The sequence below is a fragment of the Halyomorpha halys genome, unplaced genomic scaffold, assembly GCF_000696795.3.
Source record: "Halyomorpha halys isolate HHAL.00 unplaced genomic scaffold, Hhal_1.1 Scaffold58.1, whole genome shotgun sequence".
Lineage (NCBI taxonomy): Eukaryota > Metazoa > Arthropoda > Insecta > Hemiptera > Pentatomidae > Halyomorpha > Halyomorpha halys.
Window position 1 is genome coordinate 873,696 of NW_027110919.1, and position 23,180 is coordinate 896,875.

Consider the following 23,180-nt stretch of genomic DNA (forward strand, 5'->3'; position numbering starts at 1 on the left):
ATGAAACCAGGGCCCTATTTCATAATCAAAGCTAATAGTATTAGTTCAAACTACAAGTATCAAAACAACGTGTTAATTACACTAATACTTATTTTTTTCATAATAGGGAGGATTATTAGTGATATTACAGGAGTTAAAAAGTACCAAAGTATAAGTTACTATTTTACAAGCGTAATTGTATTAAGTTAAATCGACTAAACTAACTTAGTTTGTACTTTATTATGAAACAGGGCCTAGGAGACTAGAAAGGAAATAGTACAAGAGCCGGGAAGAAAAAAGGCAGTTATCTCACCCCAATTTTTGATTACTTTAATGAAAACTTGGTATAATTACTAGTCAAAATTGATGAGTCTGCCAAGTATAGGTAGGGGAAATAAAAAATGGCGGCTGTTTAAAAACCTTAAAAAAACACTAATTTTTCATTAATATATCTTAAAAACTTTTTAAAAATATATCTTAAAAATCGCTCTATATCTTAAAAACTACCATCAACAATAGAAAATTTAAGAGAACATAATTTAAAGAAAAGTCAATTTTCTGAAATATTAGCCCTAAAAGAGCTATTTAAGTCCAATGGATCTCCAGATATAGCTTTTTAAAAACCAAAACTTCTTAAATATCTACTGAAGGATTAGTAGTTAGTTAATTTATTTTCAGAATTCTATATATAAGGAACTATGTGGCGTACAGATGTCTATTAGCACTCAATTTAAAGCTAGTTTAATGGACTATAAAGAAGTTTATGAACTTTACCTTCGTAGGAATAGTTGTTTTCATGATATTTGCTAAGTTATAGTTGTTCGGACAATAAGTTTGATTTATGAAAAACTTCATTTCAGAAACCATTAGACGTACAGATGTCTGCCAGCACTCAAATTAAAGCTAGTTAAATTTACTACAAAATGGTTAATTATGTTTATCTTTGTAGGAGTAGTAGTTTTTATGATATTTGACAAAATAAACTCACAAAATGTTAATTTCTAGTTGTTAGTATAAAATGTTGGACTTTTGAAAAAATATATATCTCTAGATCCATAAGACGCACATATGTTTGCCAACACTCAAAATAAAGGGAATTTAACTTACTACAAAGTATTTTATGACACTCATCTTCGTAGGAGTAGTAGTTTTTATAATATTCACATATGAATATGAATTTGGCAATTGAAAATTTGTCTGAAAAACTATAAATTAATTTATTTTAGCAAATTTCATGTAAACTATTACTCCTACGAAGATAAACATCATAAACTACTTTATAGCTCATTAGACTAGCTTTAATTTGAGTGCTAATAGACATCTTTACGTCAAATGGTTTTTGAGATATAAATTTTTCAAAATAAATTCACTAATTACTGATCTTTCAGTACGTCCCTTACAACATTTTTATGAAATGTTGCTTTTTAAAAAGCTATATCTCGAGAACTATTTAACGTAAATAACTCTATTAGGGCTCATAATTTAGCAAATTTACTCTTGTACTAAAATAATGGGTACGATAGGAATTCTAGAACTCCTTAGAATGGAAATGGAGTCGTGGAACTTCGGAGAAAAGTTTTTTTTCCGATTTAGTGTGTTTCTATTTCCAGGCATTTAAATAATACTTGTCGCTGTTGTATTATTTAAGTCACAATACAAAATTAAACAATTCATCTAGTGAACTGAAAGTAAGTGATGTGTGCCCTACATCCGACCTACCACACCACCACCCTTAGTAATGACCGTCGCCTGGGTCGATTGAAGCCCTCTTCTATTCATTCGCGTACATATGGAGCCCCGTGTTTGTTGGGAGCCATCCATTGTCCATGCTAAACCGATCATTTATTTGCTTTCGGCTGCTCGGACTACAATAGATTCATTCAATACTCCCTATTTCCACAGCCAGAAGGGTCAGGAAAATTCACACAATCACTGAACTGTATATAATACATGCAGGAACTTTTTAAATCTGTTTCTAATTGTTTTTTACAAACACACTGCATCTTAGAAGAAAATACTACAATAAAATACATAGTTCGAAAGTAGGCTCACACGGTTACCTGTTTCTTATTTAGCATTATCGAAATTTTCCTAGAACGTACCTTTACTTTTTGGCTCTATCCATCTTTCCGATGCCAGTATTTCCTATCTTCCTTTTTATTCCAAGCAATTAGTACTCAACGCCCCCCCCCCCCATATCCTAGAAAACCAGGAGTTGAAATTCTCTGTCCAATCCCGTACTACCAGGTCCCGTTTATCTGACATCTACCCACCATCTCACCGAACTACATTTTACTCGAGCTTCATATCTCTGGAACTCCATTCCCTCTAACATACGTCATGTACCAACCATTTCTTCGTTTAAATCCCTTATGTTTCACTACCTTTTGCTTTACCAATCTGACCCATTATTATAATTGTACAGATATTTTCTAATTAACTTTTTGTTTTGTTTTTACTTAGTCAGTTAGTTTTTTTTAAATTAATCTTTTTTTTTCTTTCTGCAGATAAGTTGTAATTAAGTGTGGGCGTAATGATTTATGGCCAATAAATGTTATTATAAAATTAAAATTGCCTTTGTAATTGTTCCAAAAGGACCTAGTCCCAGAATAATTAACTATTTTTCATTTTATTTACCTACAATGTAAAAATTAGCTTATCTTTTGCAGTAGATTCCTTAATTATTTTGAACTGTAAAGTGTCCTCTTTATTATCTCAAAAAAATCCAAAACGCCAAAACCTAAATCCTAAAAAAAAAAAATAGCTGCAATAACAATGTTTCAATTGTCCCTGTTGGACAGATATGCTACCTAAAGCCATATTTATAAAACATAAGAACATTTAATTCTCATTCAAAACCTATTCGAGAAAATTACTTTTTGTTTCCGAATGAAATATAAAGAATTGTAAATAGGCTGTTTGGATGTAAGGGGTTGTAATACTTAATACTAAGGGTATAAATCTTCAAAATCATCGAATTTCATCTGCAATCCGAAACCCTTTTTTAAATCTTTAATACCTACAGTTAAAGGAGCAGTGACCTACAACTTGGGAAACCCAACCACAACCCGAAGACTGAAGCCCAGGCTGCTACAGGATATCCTGTTATAAATTCTATATTTATCAGTTATGTTATTGTCACTCTAAAATTTTATTTTATCTTAATTTCTTTTTTTCTCCTTTCCATCTTTTTCTTAAATTCACTTTCATTTCATTGTTTGCAAAAAAAAAAAGTACCTCTTACATTAACCATTAAAGCCCAGTAGACCAATCTGGTATTAAAGAAAATAAAGATCTTTAAAACTTTTTACTAGATAATAAATAAAATTATTCTTCAATTTCTTATATACGGTCAAAATATCATTTCCTTTTTTCATTTAATGCATAAAAATATTCTTTGAGTCGGAAGAACAACCAAACTATATTAATTTGCCATTTTAATGTTTTTATTACCTATTGCCCACAACTGTGTGGCAGATTGTAATATCTATCAATAAATAAATCTATCTATCAAAAAAAAAAAAAAAAAAATTTTAATGTTTAAAAATAACTTACAGACAGCATATAGCACCATATAGACCAAGGGTTCCCAACTGTTCGGTACCTCGGAGAACATTTTAAAATACCGGAAGAGAGGCACCAACCATCTGTTACAAAGGAGGAAAGTATAAGATTGATGGATTCAAAACAACTAAAACAAAAAAGAATTAAATAATTGTTTATGTGACAATTTTAATTGTAGGTAAAATAAATTATCAAAAAAAAAAATTGAATAAAAAATAATAATAATTTTAATAAAGTTGGCCATACAATATTACTCATCACATTGTTTAATATTTTTATTTAAAAATAAATATTAAAAAACTCAATTTTATTCAATACCTTTAAAAGGGCACATCATATATTTATATATATATTTAATGAAAGTTTAATTAATATTTTGCCAATGCTTAGCAAAATTATAATTTTTAAAAACAGGTAATATAGTGATAGAATATAAATATAAAAGCCTTCGATAAATTATTAATTATCAATTATTTCTTAAGTAGTTTTGCTTACATAAAATGTTACCTTAACTTTTTAAGGTCAATTTTAATTTATTTTGATTTCATTTGAAAGTCGATATGAGTTGAAAGTTGATATATCGACATCAACATAAGTTTTGTTATTTTTCATTCTTCATTTATCTTCGAACTGATTGCAAAAACCAAGTAATAAGTAATGATGTTATTTGGAGTAACTCAACAGTGCAATATGCTTTGATGGTAGATTATTTACAACTTTGTCAACAAGTTACAAATTATTATTAAACAGAAAATAAAAAATAAAAAAAAACTTACTAGACTTTAAAATTCTGACAAATTATGTATAAAACACACACATATATAAACATGTAATAGCCCCCACATTATTATTATAATATAATATTAAACTAGCCAGTTTAGAGGGGTGGATGTTGAAATACAATTTTTTGTTACATTCTTTAGAAAGTGTGTTAAAAATTGTATTTGCCACAAAAGTTCACAGTTATAGTTAGGAAGGACGCCAGTTGGGTCACAGAAGTGAATCCGTATTTATTCCGAGACAATGCAAGGTTCGGTTACTTTTTTATGCCGGGGTGTTTTTACAGGTCTTGCCTTTCTTTTTGTCCGATTGTATTCTTTTCAGTTCTTTCCCGAAGTAGGAATCGTTGGATTGGCAGCTACAACAAACGGCTAACTCTAGGTCCTTGCGAAACTCCGGTGGAACTAATCTTGGATCGGACGGTAGTAGAATTGTCAATGCCGAGGACTCAGGATTGGTAAGTGCTTTGTAATAGACAGGTGGTTGGCTCCTGTTAGGAGGCTGGCTGGATCACTTAGGGAGGTTGCGCAGATCTGGAAGGCGGGGATCATCCCCATTATTGCGGCTAATAGTGGATAGTGAAGGGGAAAACAGGATGGCCGCTCTTGACAAAGAATAGATGGGACAATACCTCCTCTAGGCTATTCACGGGGGACAAATCACTTTAGGGCAATTCTTCTCCTTCTGTCTCTTTGTTTTGTTTCTTCTGTCTGCGGCTCTTCGGGTCCTCTCCAACCATTTCTTACGGCCTCATCCAATAACAGGGTATCCGTTTCATTTATTCGACTAGGACCGTTTAAAGATTTGCAGTAGAAGCAAATAATGTTGCATGTCCTGGGACAACAATTTTTAGTGCCTTTCCTTTTTCACAATACGAAATATTCCTGCTTGCATACGTTACAACTTTTAATATTATTAAATGTATAAAAATTTACCGTTTCATTTCCTAAATTCTATGGAACATAGTTTTAAATTACACTACTATTCCTTTTATCAAATCCGAAAATTGTCGCATTACACAATAAACTCATATTTAAGCAGCATAATAATTTAAAATTAGTAAATGAAAGGAAAATAATGTAAAAACTGTTTCTATATTTTACTAAAAAAATCAAAACTATCCAGAAGAGTTAAATTGATACTCTATAAATCAATATGGAGCCTCTGTAACTTAACAAACTAAAAAAAAAAAAAAATACAATTATTCCAAAACAAATGCTTAGGAACTGTTAACAATCATTCATATTATACAAGAATAATTAGGATGCATTCAGAATTAAATTCATGACACATGAATACATACACAAGTTGACTCATAATTTCACCCAACCCTACCCCAACTGTTTAAACCCTTTATTAATGGAAATAGGAAATTATACAAAAAAAACAAAAAAACAATAGAAATAAACAAAACTAAACATTGTAAAAATCATCAATAACGATCACTATCATATTTTATTTCAAAACTGTTATTTTTTTTCTTTTAGTTTAATTTTTACCAAAACGTAAAACATAATTCATAAATAACTAGCCGAGAAAAATTAATATTATAAGAAATTGCCCGGAGCAATGTAATATTATGTAAATATCAATACTTATGAATTAAAAACAATTATGTATATATTTACTAATACAAATCAATATTACCTGTGTTTCTGTTTTTGAGTTTAGGAATGATATATTTTCTTATCTTTATATATTTTATATTTTTTAAAATATATTTTAATTCAGTGAGTAATATTATCGTTCTCATATTTCTTTTCTTTTTTCTCTCTTTTATTTTTTTTTTTATTCTATTGTTCTATTTTTGTGTATATTGTATGAATGAATATTTGAACACTAATACTTAATGCCCTGAAATTTGTGGCAGATTGTATTAATTCTCTCCAATAAATATTATATAAATGAAAATAAAAAATGGTATAGAATCGCATACTTTTTTCATGCATAGATAATTGTTCATGAGGTGATATATTATTATTTGTCCAAAATATAAATTTAGCTTAAATTTCTTGTAGGGTATCATGAAAAGTCAATTCAGAAATAGTAGTATGTAAAGCAATAACAGATTTAATATCTTTAAAAATATATTACATATATAATATATTACATTGTATCGATAAATCTTTCAACAAACAGAAATCTCATATTGAAGGATCTTCCGTGGGTCCTCCATGCATTTGTCTATTTTTTTTATCATTGAGGAAAATGAGAATGCCCGATCAGTATTGGATTCTATATGTTTTATCTTTAGTGGCGAATTATTATAATTATAAATCCATTCAAAGCTTTTTTATTTTATAATTAATTTTCTTCTACCTTAAACATAAATAAGGATAATACATTTATGAAATCTAATTCAATTATTGAAGTAAACATTAAATTAATTTAAAGAAATATACAATTAGGTAGAAATAGAAGGAATTAATAACAATCTCTGGAATTAATCATAATAGTTAGTGAATGATTGAGTACATCAAACAAACTTTACAAATGTAACATTCGTAACAATGAAAGAGAAATATAAACATTCACTAATGAAGACTAATTAAGATTACAATTTGTAAATATCCAAATTGTTTTTTTTTAAATATATACTTATATCATCCATACATAAACAATTACGCATAAGGCTTTATATCTAGAAGTCACTGATACTCACTATATGCGGTTGTATAAATTAGTCGTACGTTAATTGTATACAATTAATTGATTGAAATATAGCAATTAACTTAAATTAAATTAATGTACTACGTTTTTTTGCCCTTGCATTACTCTTTTTTTCGTTTTTTTCTTTTGTTATATTTAATTTACCTCATATATATATCACTATATATATATTATCATCTATATATCATCATATATATATATTAGTTCAACATTGTAATAAATTAAACAGTAAATTACTCTTATACAAATAGTATTGTAGAGTATTGTCACAATGATGATCAATTCATCATTCATCAAATTCTTTATGTACACAGATACCTTTTTAGAAAAATTAACATATCATAAGTGATAAGGCTGCAAATATCATTCCTAAATGAGGTGAATTTGGGGTGGTTATGAAATTGCTGCAAACTCAATTATTTTATCAGTACCATAGGTAGAGGAGCTTTGTATTCGTATGTAGTAAAAAAAAAAAAAAAAAAATGTATGCCCTCAAAATAGGATATTACCCGCATTTTACGTTTAAACCATCAAGGAACAAATTTGGTTCCGTGTTTGAAGTCAAATTTGTGTTCTGATATAGTCGATCGAACTGTTAATCCAATTTTGATGAAATTTAGAGGGATTGGGCGGGCGGGTTGGTATCCAGTTGATTCCATATCGACTTAGTCGCATTTCATAGACTACACTCGCCAACACAAGTGTAAACGTATTTTCCTCGGCATACCTGCGTTCGAATTTGATCAAAATTTGGAGAAAAGTTAGAGGTTAATATCAAATGGATCTAGTATTAATTTAGTCAGATAGCTTTCGTTTGCCTATGTGAAGAACTCCTTTCATGATCACCTATGTTCATTGACGGCTCGTCCAATAGATATTATTGTCGAGCAACAAGTTTGAAATATAGGTTTTGTAATAACCTATCTAACTGAAATTCCATCCCCTCACCCCCCCCCCCCAAAAAAAATTAAGAAAATGTGCAATTTTCACAAAAGATATAAAAAAGATGAAACAGCGGGGAAGCTTTACTTACTATAATTACTTAGCAGATTTATAACATAATTTTTGTATATAAATGAAAAAAAAAATAGAAAAATTAAAACTAATAACTATAGGACTTAATTATTGTTTGTAAATATAATCAGATAAATATAACACCGCTTTTATTTTGTTTTATCTGCTTTTTTAGTTAAGCAGTTTTGCTGCTTAACTACATTGAGTTGCTACATACACAACATAAAACAAATAAAATTATTGTTTCTTCAAACTTACAATATATAGGATGAACATAATTAATTTAAAATACATGATAATATTTTTCATTTCGCAAATATAAGATTAAATTACAATCTATAATATAAATAATTGCAATTTCTAATATAATAACAGTATATACACATAAAATGTGACAGTCTCGCGTGTGGGTAATATTTTAAAAACATAAATCAACAATTTACTTGAATATATGCTTACAAGAAAATAAATAGATAAAGATAAAATTAATAAATATAAAAAGGAATTATTGTAAAAAAAAGGTAACAAATTTAAAAGTAATAGATATGAAAAGGAACAAATATAAGTAAAAAAAAATTCTTCTTAAGAATTAGATATTCTACATAGGCAAAATACTTTTTAATTATAAATTTTCCTAGTAACCTCCAAAGTCGTAAAATCAATGGTTCCAATTCACTGTTATTATGGGTTATCAATGCTTTGTTTGTAAAGGTTTTTTTTTTTCCCCTGCAAAAAGAATCTAACGATCGTTTAATGGGAAAATGACTGGTATTTTGCGGTAGAAACTGGCAGTATGACAGACACACCCGCAGGTGGACATGTTCCTTCCCGAACAATTATAAAGGAGAGACTCGCCGATCTACAGGATATGAGGAAGAGGGCCTGGCCAAGACGGAGGATAAAAATATTTTTTTTTGCCTTTAGGTTCCGGCGGAGGGCCGGCGCCTAGAAGCTAATTGGTCGTCCGCCTGGCGCCTAGGCGCGCCCCTGCTCCAACCAGGGCTCCATGCAGATCCATTACGTCCAATTACAGTCCTTTTTTCACCATCTACATACATATCCTTCGGCCATCTACGTGGTTTACCCTACACGTATTAATTCTAATAGGATAACAGTCGACACCAATATGGAGATCGGGTCCTTAGATCGACGGATTCCTAGAAGGTATACATCGACTTACAAAGGTAGGAGTATTCTGTAACAAGGGTATTTGGGAAGTAGAGAATTATTTCTCACACTATCATTCATGAGTATCCACACTAATGTATTTTATTTGTAGCCATCAGATACATTTATTAATACATATCTTCTAAAGCTCTTTGAATATATACGCTCTAAGCGTAGTGCTTACACACCACATGTCTCAATAATGTTGATACATATTATTATTATATGTCTCAATAATGTTGATACATATTATTATTATATGTCTCAATAATGTTGATACATATTATTATTATATAACCTCCTCAGACGGTAAATGCATGAAATTCTACATTAAATCAATTATACTGACCATCTAAAGAATGATTTAAACTGAATTACAGAAATATATTGTTCCTATGACTATTTATTAATATTGATACAACAATAATTACTAATGACCAAATCATACGATTATCTGAGTAGAAGTCAAAATGATTTTTGAGATGATGTTTACGAAATATTCTATAATGTTTAGGTTACGAATAACAGCTTACTTCCTCTGTTAAAATGAGCCAGTCTCAAGCACATTCAACAAAAACATTTAATTATTTATTATCTGTTATTATACTTTTGCTTTCAAAGGATTCATATTACTAATAACAATAATGATATTAATTGTTATTCTAGTTTGGCCCTCTTCATTCAACTAAAAAAGTAATAGTTGTAACTTCTTGTATGGAAATAATGACAACAACTTCACGACATATCACATCACGACTATAATCCAAAACACTCTTTTTTTATTCAAAGTAATGTTTGATTAATTTATTCTACATTTATAAATTTAAGATCTAAAAATGTATCTTGCATTTTGGTTTTTAAAAAGAAAAACATAATTGATGCATTTATTTTCTGTTGGTCCAACTTCCCAGATTAGCTCTGAGCTTTACTTTGGAGAAAAGAAAATACTGCTAAGAGGTTTTGGAATCTGACGTAAAAATTGGAATCAATATAATATCAATATATAATTATTCACAAATATTTTCATGAATATGATTTCAAGATAGAAGTAAATTATGATTCTTGATAAGGAATAAATCCTACAAGGATTTTTTATGACAGCGATATAAATGACTAATTAATTAATATCTGTATGTTTTTATTGCAGAATTAATAAAAATAGTAATATAATTTTTTTTTAAATCTTCCAAGAGGGTGGATTTCAAGAATTTATCGAGGTAATTCTTATATTAATGTATTTTATTTTATTCAATTTAATTAAATGTAGGATAGAAGTGCCTCTAAAATTCAAATAAATTATTATAAAATCAAAAACCTAAAATGAAGAACACTGCCATCGCTTCTATTTTCCGTCATTCCAGTCGCACCCATTACCATACCATGTGGGGATTTCTGAACCACGTCAAAGGGCAAACGGAGTGTATCGTTTTCACTAGGACCCCTCTCCAAAGTCTCGCCATCACTTTCATGGTAAGACATGGTGGGGATCTCAAGTGCACCACTTATCGAGCATGTCCGTTGGGTCCTCGTCGCGTGAGTGGAACCGCCATAAGTTTATCTAAGCCTAAAAAGCCTTGGCACAAGGTGAAAAAAACGCTAATTCACTATACAGTTCCTCTGGAGATATATGAGCGCCTGTAAACGGTCTGTACGTCCATATCCAAAATTGGGCTTTGTACAGTATGCATTCCACGGGAGTAAGAATAATTCCTAATCATAGGTATCACCTTTAAGACTACCACGGTATTCAGAACAGAATGTAGAAATAAATAGAGTATCCTTACTAGCTAGTTACTGCGCAATAAAAACGTTTGAATTTTTAAATGAAACATTTCCTTATCTACAATCGAGCTTAGAAACCCAAATCTGGTTTTTAACGAAAATGTCTTCTATGACGGTCGGATTAACATCAGACAATTGATCGATCAGAATACGAAAGGGAATCATTTTCACGAATCATCAGCTCTTTTTCACGATTTCCTGCTCACAGTGAAACTCTCGTAGTGAATATTTTTTTTAATTATGATATAAAACTACGAATAATCAGTTATGCAGTTTACTGCGTTACCGTCCACCCTCTTTGAGGGTTCACAGATCACTCATTCATTTGTAAAACTCTTTGAATCCGTTTTTGACTCATCCCTTTGCGTCATGCCTGTAGTGAAATGTATGCATTTTTTTGCATATTTAAATTCATATCAACTCTGCAAGCCCAAATAGCATGTCTGCAAATTTTGCGATCTTGAATTATATTAACTTTTAAGGTTTTTTTCTGTATTATTGGTAATCCCAAATAATTGAATGTTAGAAATGCCACTTTACCAATCTATATTAAATTTTTTAGTTTGCAGTAAATAAGAAGCCGGTTCACCTTTCGTCAGATCAGGTACAGTTAGGACTGAAAAATATAAGATTACATAAATACAGACCAGAGACAGTACATCTGATATTAATAGTCTAAAAAATAATAATCCAAAAGATACACTCTTCCACACAATCCAAGAGACAGTTAAACATGATATAAATTGAAATAAAAAAACCAAAATTTGTACTGCTACAATCTAAGAATTGTTAGGGGTTTAGTACTTCATAAGTAAATACTGTTTCTTGAACAACGTTTATACAAGGAGGTGATTTTTTCATGATCACGCTCAACGGCCATATTTTCTTCAAATTAAAGGTACCCGCTTTATGATGCTGGGTGATCCCCGCAGGGCTCTCCATACTCACAGAATTGACTCACATTTACAGAAACAGAAAAAATAATTATCCCCCACAACAGGATTCGAACCAGGTCCATGTAGTTAATATCACAGCGCCTTACTCATTGAGCCACTCCGATCTCCTAGCTTGGTACAAATAAACTATTTAAATTACCCTTGAATTGTGACAATAATGATTCTAATCATTAGTTGCTCATTTGGTTAGATCCCCTCGTGGGTGGTATATTTTGTTGTCGAGGCATTAAAAGGAACCACCCAGAGAACTCGTTATACTGCGCCAATCCAAGACGTTACTCTTCACACATGGTAATTTAATCAGATAGTTTAGTGGACTAAACGTGTTTCGCTTTTGATTGGCCTACCCGGTAATAATTGGATTGCACTGGAATCCGGTCTTTTGGAATTTCCTCTACCGTTTCTACCTCTCTTTCGTCTTCGGTCCTTTTTATCGCTTAGGATCTTTTTCCTTTTCTTGTTTTAACCCGTTCTTTCTCTTTTTCTCTTGCCTACTTAAATATACTCGATGTAATTAGGCAGACTTATGTCTTCACATTCTCCAACCTCGGCTAGCCCTAAAACAATCTCTTCTACCTGCTGATGGGAAAAGGTGTTTCTAAATGTGTAATTAATGCAGGCCCTCTTCCACAGCTTGGCATTTATAGCGCGTTCGCTAGAGGATTTCAGATTGTTTTCAAGATCTAAAAATATGACTTGAAAATACTTTGATATTTTCAGGATGGAAATTTTGAGTGAAGTAATAATTTCTTTGGCTTAATAATTTAGAAATTATTTTTTATCAAACTTTGTATTTTTATTCACTTACGGCTGAAGGGAAGAAAGAATAATTTTTATTGCAATTCTAAAAACCGTACACAAACACCATTTCGGCTTATTCACCATTAGTATAAATTGAAGCCATAATGTGATGAGTACTCTGCGAAAGCCTCTTACAAACTGATAAATGTTATTGACAGTTCTCAATACTAATTCCAAATAGTATTAATCCTTAAGTTGCCAATATTTTTTTATATAGTTAGGGATAAAAGGCCATATTAGTATTCTATCTAATCCATCTCCTAAAAAAGCGTTTGTGGACATACCTTCAATTTGAACAACATTTAATATGAATCTTAATGCTTAGACTTAATTAATAAGTAGTTAGAACAAATAAGTAGGTTTTATTTATTTCATATAACGTAAATAATTCATAACAATCAAAATCTTTAGGTGTGAATATCTCCCTAACAAAGGTTTTGCAGACATACCTTCAGAGGAATTTAATTCTTTTTTTGAGGTCTTTAGTTCATAATTTCACTTTGGCCACTTTACCCTAAATCACCCTGTTTATAATTATTATATGATATTAGAGTTTCATTAGCTTTAGTCTTAGGTGGAAGGTTATAGACTCTTATTCCAAAATTTTTTTTTCTAATGAAGAGCAGTAGTAAAATCTAAAATTGTGAATCTATAAAATAATCAATATTCATAAACATCACTTTAAGTCCAATTAAAAGACCTTTAATGAACTGCCTATCTCCCATTAAAAAACAGGCATAAATATATTTATGACAGTCTGACCCCGAGAGGCTGCCCAATAAAAAAAAAAAATACCTATTCGTAATTTTGATTAGTTTTTATACTTTTATTGGATAGTTACATTATGTTTGAAGAAAACTATTTTATTATAATTTTACAGTTTTTTGTTATTTTGATAAAATTATATATATTATCATATAACTATAAATACAGATATTTAATTATACTTTTTACTTAAGAAGTAAAGAAAAAAGTAATAAAAATGCATATTAACTATAATTATTTTCTATAAACAATAAGGAAATAGAAATTCGTTATATTTGAGAAAGGTTGATATTTTAAAAATTATCAATTAATTAGGAATAATGTTCTTAAACAAAAGAAAGAATATTCTATGCAATTTATCACGTATATTTTCCGTTTTCATTATTTAACTTGGTTGATCACAGTATTCCGAGTATAGGCAGTCCTATAGTACACTATTGTGACCTCTGTCAATGTTCTGAGGTCGTAATCTCCATTCACGATAACAGACTTTCATTAGTGATATTGTACACAATTACATTTGTTCCGTTGACTCTGGTCCCAGATATTCCCTCTCCCCTCCAAATGGACATTCCAGGATGAGTTGGACCGAGCCCCGTCGCCAAAGGAGAGGAAGGAACAAGCCAAACCAGGAGCCGAAGACAGGGCTGAGACGGCGCCAAGCAGGACAGTGAGCCCCTCAGAGGAGTTATCAAGATCTAGATAGCGGCAACACAAGAGAGGAGACACACTTCCCATACCAGCGTTCAGGTCTCTCAGGTCCTGGCTACTTTTTACATCATATCTTCCAATTGTCTTTGCGGAAGTCATCTTGCTCTTTGGGCTTTTTTTTATACACAGAAATTAAAAGAATTTTTTATATTAATCGTACATAATTAATTTAATTGCTTGCCTACAGGTGGAATAGATGTTTTTCGAAATAATCTGTGAACTTCAAACGAGTAGTATCAAACAAAACTAGATATAAAATAGTCGACGGTTTTCTAGTTAAAAAAAAAAAATTATAATCAGTTTAAAATTGAATCTAAAGGAGATAAGCTCAGAGTAATATAAGGAGAAATTATAAAATTGAATGGCCAACTCAAGAGAATGGAAATTAAAGATTTCGAATAAAAGCATGCTAAGAGCAAGGAAGAAATACGATATAAAGGGAATTGAAGACGATGTGCTAGTATCTATGTAAAGATAATTTAATATGCTATCGAGGCAGTATTTATAAATATTTTTTAAGTCTTATGAAGAGCGAGAAAATTTTCGAATAATTTTTTCATAGCCATTGTTGTTTTGCAGATATTGTTGCTTAAATATTTTATATTTAAAGTATTCCTTGGATCGTCCGTAGACGAGTTTGTAACAACTCTAAAAGCTTTAGGAAATTCTGTAGGATGACCTAAGTAAAGAAAGAAACCGCAGCCTACGTTACTATTTGAAATATGTCCGATTATAAATAAAATAAATTTTTTTTTCTTCAGATGTTGCATTATTCAAGCACATAGAGATCAATAAGCCAAAGAGTGAACGGTATCTGGTTTATATGTTTAGATGAATAGAAAACGGGTTTCCATTTTTGCTAATAATGGTCCGATTCACATATTTCCTTTTTTTGTAGCGATTAAAATTACTTTTTATGTATGGCTATAATTTTCCAAGAAAGGTTTGAAAAACTAATTTTTTTTCGATATTAGAACGCCTTTATAAACAATCCTATTCCGAATTCTTTGATACCCATCCATATAGTACATCTACAGAATAATCATTGTATTATAATTTATAGTGCAATCGTTGATAATAACAATGTTATAGGTAATGTCTTTTTTAAGACAGGGAGTGAGATATTACAGACACGTACGGTATTATTATATTGATTATTTTTATTATAATTTAAAAAATATTAGTGTTTATTTAACATTATAACGATTCTTTCCGTTTGTAAATCGAGACCACTTTCTGGTGTATATGGTTAATGATTAGAATTGTGTGCTGAGCATTGGTTTGTTCATTCCGACCATGTGACTATAACTTTTTTTTTTTAACTTTTTTACTTATTTATTATATCATTTTCATTATAATAATTTTATTATAATGGTAGAATATGATTTTTTTTTTATGTAAAGAAAATTTCACACACATATTCCTCAACAGATTCCTAAGTTTGAAGAGAGCCCTTAATTGGAATCAACTGTTCATTTCTACCAGCCCGTCTTGGGAAATGTGATCTATCTCTTGCTAATATATATATATTTTTTATTTTGCAAGGGCGTGAATAATTATATAAAATCATTTAGGAGAGACGGCGTCGGAGGAAAGACATAAATAAAGCGGTTAAGTGTTGACTGGACCCAAAGTTGACAACCACTCATTTTGCCGTGTACCTGTGTTAGCCTGTCGCCAGCCACATTAGGAGGCCCCCAAGTTCGTCCTCTTTAATCCCAAACAATGCCCCATATCTCTACCTCTTTATCCTCAGCCGCCTTAACACGTTTTAACATATCTGGGAGTATTCGTCCGTTTTATTGGGACATATTTAAATAGAAATTAGAATAATGGACGAATTACGAAAATAAAGAGAAGTCAAGTTCAAAATTGAATTGTAACACGTGCTCATTTGATTCTTACAGCTGCAGATGAAAGTTCCAAAAGTGTATTTAGGGAATACCGTATGGATGAAGACAAGGAAATAAGGAATAAACTCAGAGATTTAATAGAATAGAACAAGTTAGCTATTATTATAGCTAACATATAGAGCATAATATGTATATATATACTATAATAGAGTATACAGTATAATCAAAGAAAGGCGAGCATGAGCCTCGTAATTTAAGAGTTTATTCAATCATAAATAATGTAAATTTCTTGGTTTATTTTATTTAAAATTTAAACTCTGTTAAACAGCATTAATTAAGAAAATAAAACTGTAAAGACATATCTGTAATAAGCATAAAACTAGATATGATTGTGTTAATCGTAAAACAATATGTATTTGTAACAATCGTAAAACTCGACATATTTGTAATAATTGTAAAACTCGATATATTTGTAATAATCGTAAAACTGGATATGTTTGTGATAATTGTAAAACTAGATATATTTGTATATAAATATAATATAAACTATATAAATATAAAATAAACTTATTCAAAAATGTTTTAATTAATTCATTGATTTTTTTTTTATATATAATATCAGTTCCATAAACACAAACCTTATCAAAGAAAACCTTACAAAAAAATTACAGTATAATGGAGATGACCAAATTATATTTGGTTGAATCTTTAGCAATATTCACTAAACATTGATTTTATTTTTAATTATTCACTCAACTTTGTGCTCTTATTACGACACTTAAGTGTTACGTCATGCAATAAAATTACTATTATTGTATATATTTCTTTTTGTTACATATTACTATCTTGTTGTTACCTTTTCAAAATTTTTCAAAAATGTTAAGCCTTTGCTCTCATGCGTGTAAGACACCCCACAACATTTTTTCGGCCGACAGACCCCCAGGGTAATAGCTGTTTTGTATAGAGGCGGAAAGCATTGTGACCATGGCGCCTACGGGACCCCTAATGGTTGGGGGATAATCCTATGGCGCCAACGTTACCTACCACTGTGTTCTCCCCTCCCCCACCATTCTTGTCTTATCTTAATATTCGACAAGTGGTTACACGCTACGGCTTCTGTGTCACTTCTATACCTGTTGGCTTTTGATAGCCGCAATTAGGGGCTTCTTTATATGATCAGCTTCAGTACTCGGCTTTGTAATAAAATTAATTGCTATTTCAGCGATTGCGATGGTCTGTTAAATAGAAATTTATGATAACAATGAAAACGAATGGAATTTTTTCAATTAATTACTCTTCAATTTACCCCACTTGTTTTTTTAAAATAATTTAATATCTATGTTAAAAAAATTTCTCATTTAAAATCGGCTGGCTGGTTTAAAAAAAATTAGCAGATTAAAAAAAAAAGATGAGAAATCAATATTATATTAAAAGAGATTCATATTAAATATTATATTTAAATGAACATTATTTATAAATTATTAAATACCTCTAGAGCAGTGGAACTCAACCTTGTTTTCATATGGGCCACAAACACGTGTTAGACATGGTATTGCGGCCGCAAAAAAACAGAAATAAATAACAATAATAATAATTAAAAAAAATAAAAAATGAGGTAATGATTTTCATAGGTTTCGCGATTGTTACAAATTAAATTAAACAACTATGAACGGATTCATCAGGTATATTTTAACATTTTTTCATAATTTCCACGTTGCAGTGTCCGTGGTCACAAGTAGTAGCTTAATTGAAATTATTTAAGTAATAATAAAAACTAAATTCAATATTAATGGACTTATTAGTGTAATAAAATACGTTTGGATCAGGTCAATTTATTGACCTGAAAAAATAATTTAAAAATACATAAATTTAAATATTATAGTTTACTAATGATTAAAATTTTACATATTCAGATTAACTACCTAGAATTCTTTCTCGATACATAAGTAATAGTAGAAATTATGTCTAGCTCGCTTGATACGGAAGATTATCAGACGCCTCGGAGGATTATCAGGGATTGTTAAGGATGAGAGATTAAGAACTAATGGGTTAGGAGTTTGGAATGAAAAGACGCATATTTGTTTTGGGCCAAATCTACAACGAATGAGATGCTAAAGTCTTTGTGGATGAGTTTATTTGTAACGTAATAAGGAGCATCAAGGATTTAACGTAGGATTTTGGATTGTAAGGATTGGATGCGGGAGGAATTTGATGATTTCAAATAAAGTCACTGCAGATGGGCCAACCACAAAATGACCGGCGGGTCGCAAGTTAAATTAGCAACCCTAGAGGAATGTGTTTAGGTGAAATCCCTAGAAACGGAATAGATGTCGCTGACAGGCATCGGTAAGGGACAAGTAATTTTTCAACAAACAGTTATTTCCGGAAACCAAATAATTTTAGCCCTTCGACAGCCCTTTTGGAAGGAGGAGAAAGTGTATCCTTCGTCAGTTCTGCACAGTAAATAAGTGTTACTGTCTGCGGGATTCAGGGCATTTTACATTTATTTTATTTTCATCACGACCAAACTTTAAAATTTAAAATTCTTGTGCTGTGCGCGCACCGCACAACTTTCACTTATTACTTATCACTATTACTGATACCATTCCTTCCATTATAAACTCCCTAACCACCCAAAATTTTGCTAATCTAATTTTCTTCCTCTTCCATTCCTGAAAATCCTTCAAGGCCTCTGAAAAGAAGATGGCCACGAGACCTGCTAATGTAAAAACATCATTAGAGTGCTACCAATGGATAGTTTCTCTACTGGCTCGCATCACTCCATTATAAACTAAAATCAAATTTACAGGGTGTATGTAAATGTGCAGTTGTAAATTTCAATAAAAATATGTAATTTAAATTTCTTACAACGTTTCATTATTGAAATAGACTGTTTACACCACACATGCACATAGACTCTCTAGCACGAATTTGTTATTTGGACTGAAGGATTCAAAAAACGTTTATTTTCACTTAAAAATTGGATGAAATTTTTAAAGATCGCAACAGTTCCCCTGACTTTATACTTCATGTACAGATAAGCGAACGTGAAAATTAATGCTCAAGCGATATGTCATACATTAATTTGTGTGATGATTGAGATCAGAAAATAATCGACTCTTCTTATATAGAGGACACAATCAATCAGATATGTTGATAATTTTGAAAAATACTCAGGCTATAAGAAACATTCAAAAGATCTTTTCATAGTTGGTAGATATTTTTATATTTATCAGATCAGACAATTCATCTAGCCTTTAGATAACGTTGATGGAAATTCAATTCAATCAATAGTTGGGTTATATGATGAAAATCAAATTTAGTAAATCATTAATGTTATTTAACCAGAGTAATGAACTTTCTATTATGGTTTCTAAATAAAAGTATTTTTTGTGTTAATATTTCTCGTTTATTAATGAATGAAATATTCAGAATAATTCATCTTAGGTAAGATTTAATCATCATTAATTAATTAATGATCCAAATATTATGTTTAATATATTATATTAATATTAAAAATTGATTAATTAAATAGTTTTTACTCGATGAATCCTATCCTTGCTCATCAAAGCTACACACCTGTCCAGAGCCTCAGGAGTTAATACCAATAAAAAAGTGCTTTGTTTTATACTTTGTTATAGATTATCAAATTTTCATTATCAAATTTATACTTTGTTAAAGATTATCAAATTTTCATTATCAAATTTATACTTTATTAAAGATTATCAAATTTATACTTTGTTAAAGATTATCAAATTTATACTAAAGTTAATAACTTATACTAAAGTTAATAATACTTATACTAAATAACTTATACTAAAGTTAATAACTTATACTAAAGTTGATAATCTTTGTTAAAGATTATCAAATTTATACTTTGTTAAAGATTATCAAATTTTCCTGCCTCAAGCCTTTCAACATCAATGAACATTTTAGAGCTTCTTAGCTGGAGATGCACATTCAGTAAACTGTAGAAAAGTAATTTGAGAAGGATGTTGCTGTTGTTCAATATAGAGTATTACGTTTCATATATTATTAATAAACACTATTATACCTCATATTGAAATGTGAATCATAGATAATGTATATTCTATATGCAGATAAGCGAAGGTGAAAATCAATGCTTAAGCTATCTGTCTTATATTTTCATTTAGGCAATGACTAAGATCTCCTGATGATTTAAAAAGAAATCAACTCTTCTTATATAGAGGGCACTATCTTAATCAGATATGTTGATCATTTTTAATAAATACTCAGACTTAAGGAATTCGATGAGGTCAGTAAATAAGTGATTTGGCTAGACTAGGTGCAAGGAAGAGCCGAGGAATTATATATGAGGCTGTATTGACAGAGGGGAAGATGATTATACACATTAGGTGGCTGGAGCCAGTTTGTTTTAGGGGCTAATGCGGCAGGTGGACCTCCCTACCTCTATGTATCAATTATAGCGGCTCTACCTACCTCTCAGCACTGGGTGGTCTTGTTACCTCAGTAACGAGCCCTTCAACATGTGTCCCCCCCGGGCCTCCAACACAGCTGATTTATCCCGCCTATTAAAGCCCTGAAGTCTTTATCTCTTTCTAGGCCTCTCTCCAAACCGTCCTTTTTTATAGTCGTTCCCTAGCCCTCATCGCCTCTAAACACCGCTCCCGCCTTTGGTTTTTATTTGTCTCAGCTTCCAACAAGCAGGAGGAAAAAAAAAATCAGTCGCAAATGACTTCGCCGTTAATACCTGAATAAACATTGTACGCATCCATTGTCAAGCATTGATGATGTTATTATCTACCAGTTCTATCATCTGCCGTATATGAATGACCGACCAAGAAATCCTTTTTGGGGAAAAACCTGTAATTATAGTAAAATTAGGTTACTTAATACCCCTAGAGCAGTGGAACTTGTTTTCATATGGGCCACAAACACGTGTTAGACAATAATAATAATAAAAAAAATGAGTTAATGATTTTCATAGATTTCGTGATTGTTACAAATTGAATTAAACAACTATGAACGGATTTATCAGTTATATTTTACAAATTATACAATAATAATATTCTTAAAGTTATATCTTCGACTGGAAGAGTTTCATATATAATTAGAACTTATGAATGAAAAAGTACTCTTCCTTGTTTTAATTATTTATTTTATATCATTAATAAACAATAACGTTTCGGGGTTGTCACCCCATTATCGGGTATGTATAACTACACTAAATTAATAGATTATATATCTGTCTATAATTACATTGTATTTCTCCTCATTAGTCTTGTATTGCTAATAATAATTATCGTCACAAATATAAATTTTTAATAATTAAAAAAAATACAAAACATTTTCCTACCTCTGTTCCACAAAAAGATGACTAATTTATTAACAATTTTTAAAAAATATATATTAAAACAACACAATAATATATTAAATTTATTCTACTCACTAATACTATTATACAACATTAAATTACTAATTGATTTACTATAATTATATAGTGTGTATATAAATTTTTAGTATCTGTCTTAAAATTTATAGCATTCTATGTTTTTGTGATATATATTGCTATTGTGATTTATTCAGTCTACAATCTCTGGATTTTTCCATTCATAAGTTCTAAAAATAAAAATATTAATTATGTTATAAAAATCGATACGAATTGTACTTTCCCAACAATTTTAACCAGATTTTCCAATGATATTAAAATATTTTAATTTTCCCAACTGAAGGTGAGCCCTATTATCAGTCTGTTGATTAGAAAGTATTCAAAATTAGTAGAAATCTTGAAATGATCTATTCAGGATTTCTTGATATGCAACTATGCAGTAAAAGGAACTTTTCAAGAAAAATTTAATTTCCAGAAGAAGGAAGCTAAGGGACTGTGAAAAAAAGCAAACAAAAACTATTTTGATTTCACCAACTACTCTGGATTTGAACTTCTGAAATATTTGCTAGCTTATGTTGACACTTAGAAAACAATTTTCTTTTCTATTCAAATACAACATTGGTGTACATAAAATCCCAATTTTTTTTTTATTTCGGAGATTTTAAATTTAAGTATATCTTTGAGTAGAATTTACCACAATCTTTACTTCTCCATAAAAGGCATATTGATTCTAAAGTGTTTAATTTTTTTATATATATATTTTGTCACGTTTTTATTTAGAAGTGGTTGTTTCATTTATATTTTAATTGAATCGTATGGAATATTGATCCTCCAATCACGTACAACCACTCTTAAAAAAAGAACTTATAGACAGACAAGAATACATTTCGGAAAAAAACATCTTTTTGCTGGTTCGCAGTTATAGAAAGATAGAAATAGATAGAAAAGATAGAAAAGATTGACTGAATTTTTAATTGATGAACTACTCGTATTAGAACGATTAAAATGTTTATTGAATATGAAAAATGGTTCCAGTGAGAATGGATATTAGTTGCAATTGTAATTGATAGATGAAAAAAAAAGTTTTTATTTTTATTTGACAAGAATTTTCTATATGTAAGAAGCATATTAATAGCCTGTAATAATTTTGTTTTCTTTATAATCACAAGTTCAAAAGGTCTCTAACATTTTTTATTTTAATTAACATTTTAATTAAAATAAGTCTATTTGATCTATTTATTATTCTGCTTGTGCATTCATGTACTTTAATTTTTTGATACTTAAATGTGAATTATGATGTCAGAGACAATGCCACTGATATCAGAACCCAGTTTTAAAAGTTAAATTAATATGCGATAGCAACAAAATTACATACCTCAATACGCTGTAAAGTTGTGTTTTACCTGTTGTTAATTTATCGATTTCCTTTCAGGAGGATGTTTCCTTCGCTGAGGATATCTATCTCCGGACTGGATCCGGATACCCGCTACTTCTTGATCCTGGAGACAAGGTTGTCAGAAGGAAAGCGGTACAAGTTCAGCGCGGGAACATGGTCTGGAATCGGCCCCGCGGACCCGCAGCCTCACCCATCCACCAGGGTCTACATACACCCGGACTCTCCGTCACCAGGATCGGCCTGGATGGCCCAGGATATCCTCTTCCAGAAAGCCAAGCTCACTAACAACACTCTAGACAGATCTGGAAACGTGAGTACTCTGAGTTAATATTGTTTTTATTAAGTATAAATTATATCACTTATAAATAAAA

At 30.4% G+C, this 23,180-nt stretch overlaps 1 protein-coding gene across 1 annotated transcript in view; it reads left to right on the top strand.

The window, feature by feature from the left end:
* The window catches only part of Doc1 (Dorsocross1), a 57,308-nt gene that overhangs the window by 30,371 nt on the left and 3,757 nt on the right, over window positions 1-23,180 (top strand). The window contains exon 3 of the mRNA XM_014438414.2: window positions 22,846-23,119. Within this exon, the coding sequence (XP_014293900.1) occupies window positions 22,846-23,119 (274 nt within the window). The remainder of the gene's footprint in view (window positions 1-22,845; window positions 23,120-23,180) is intronic.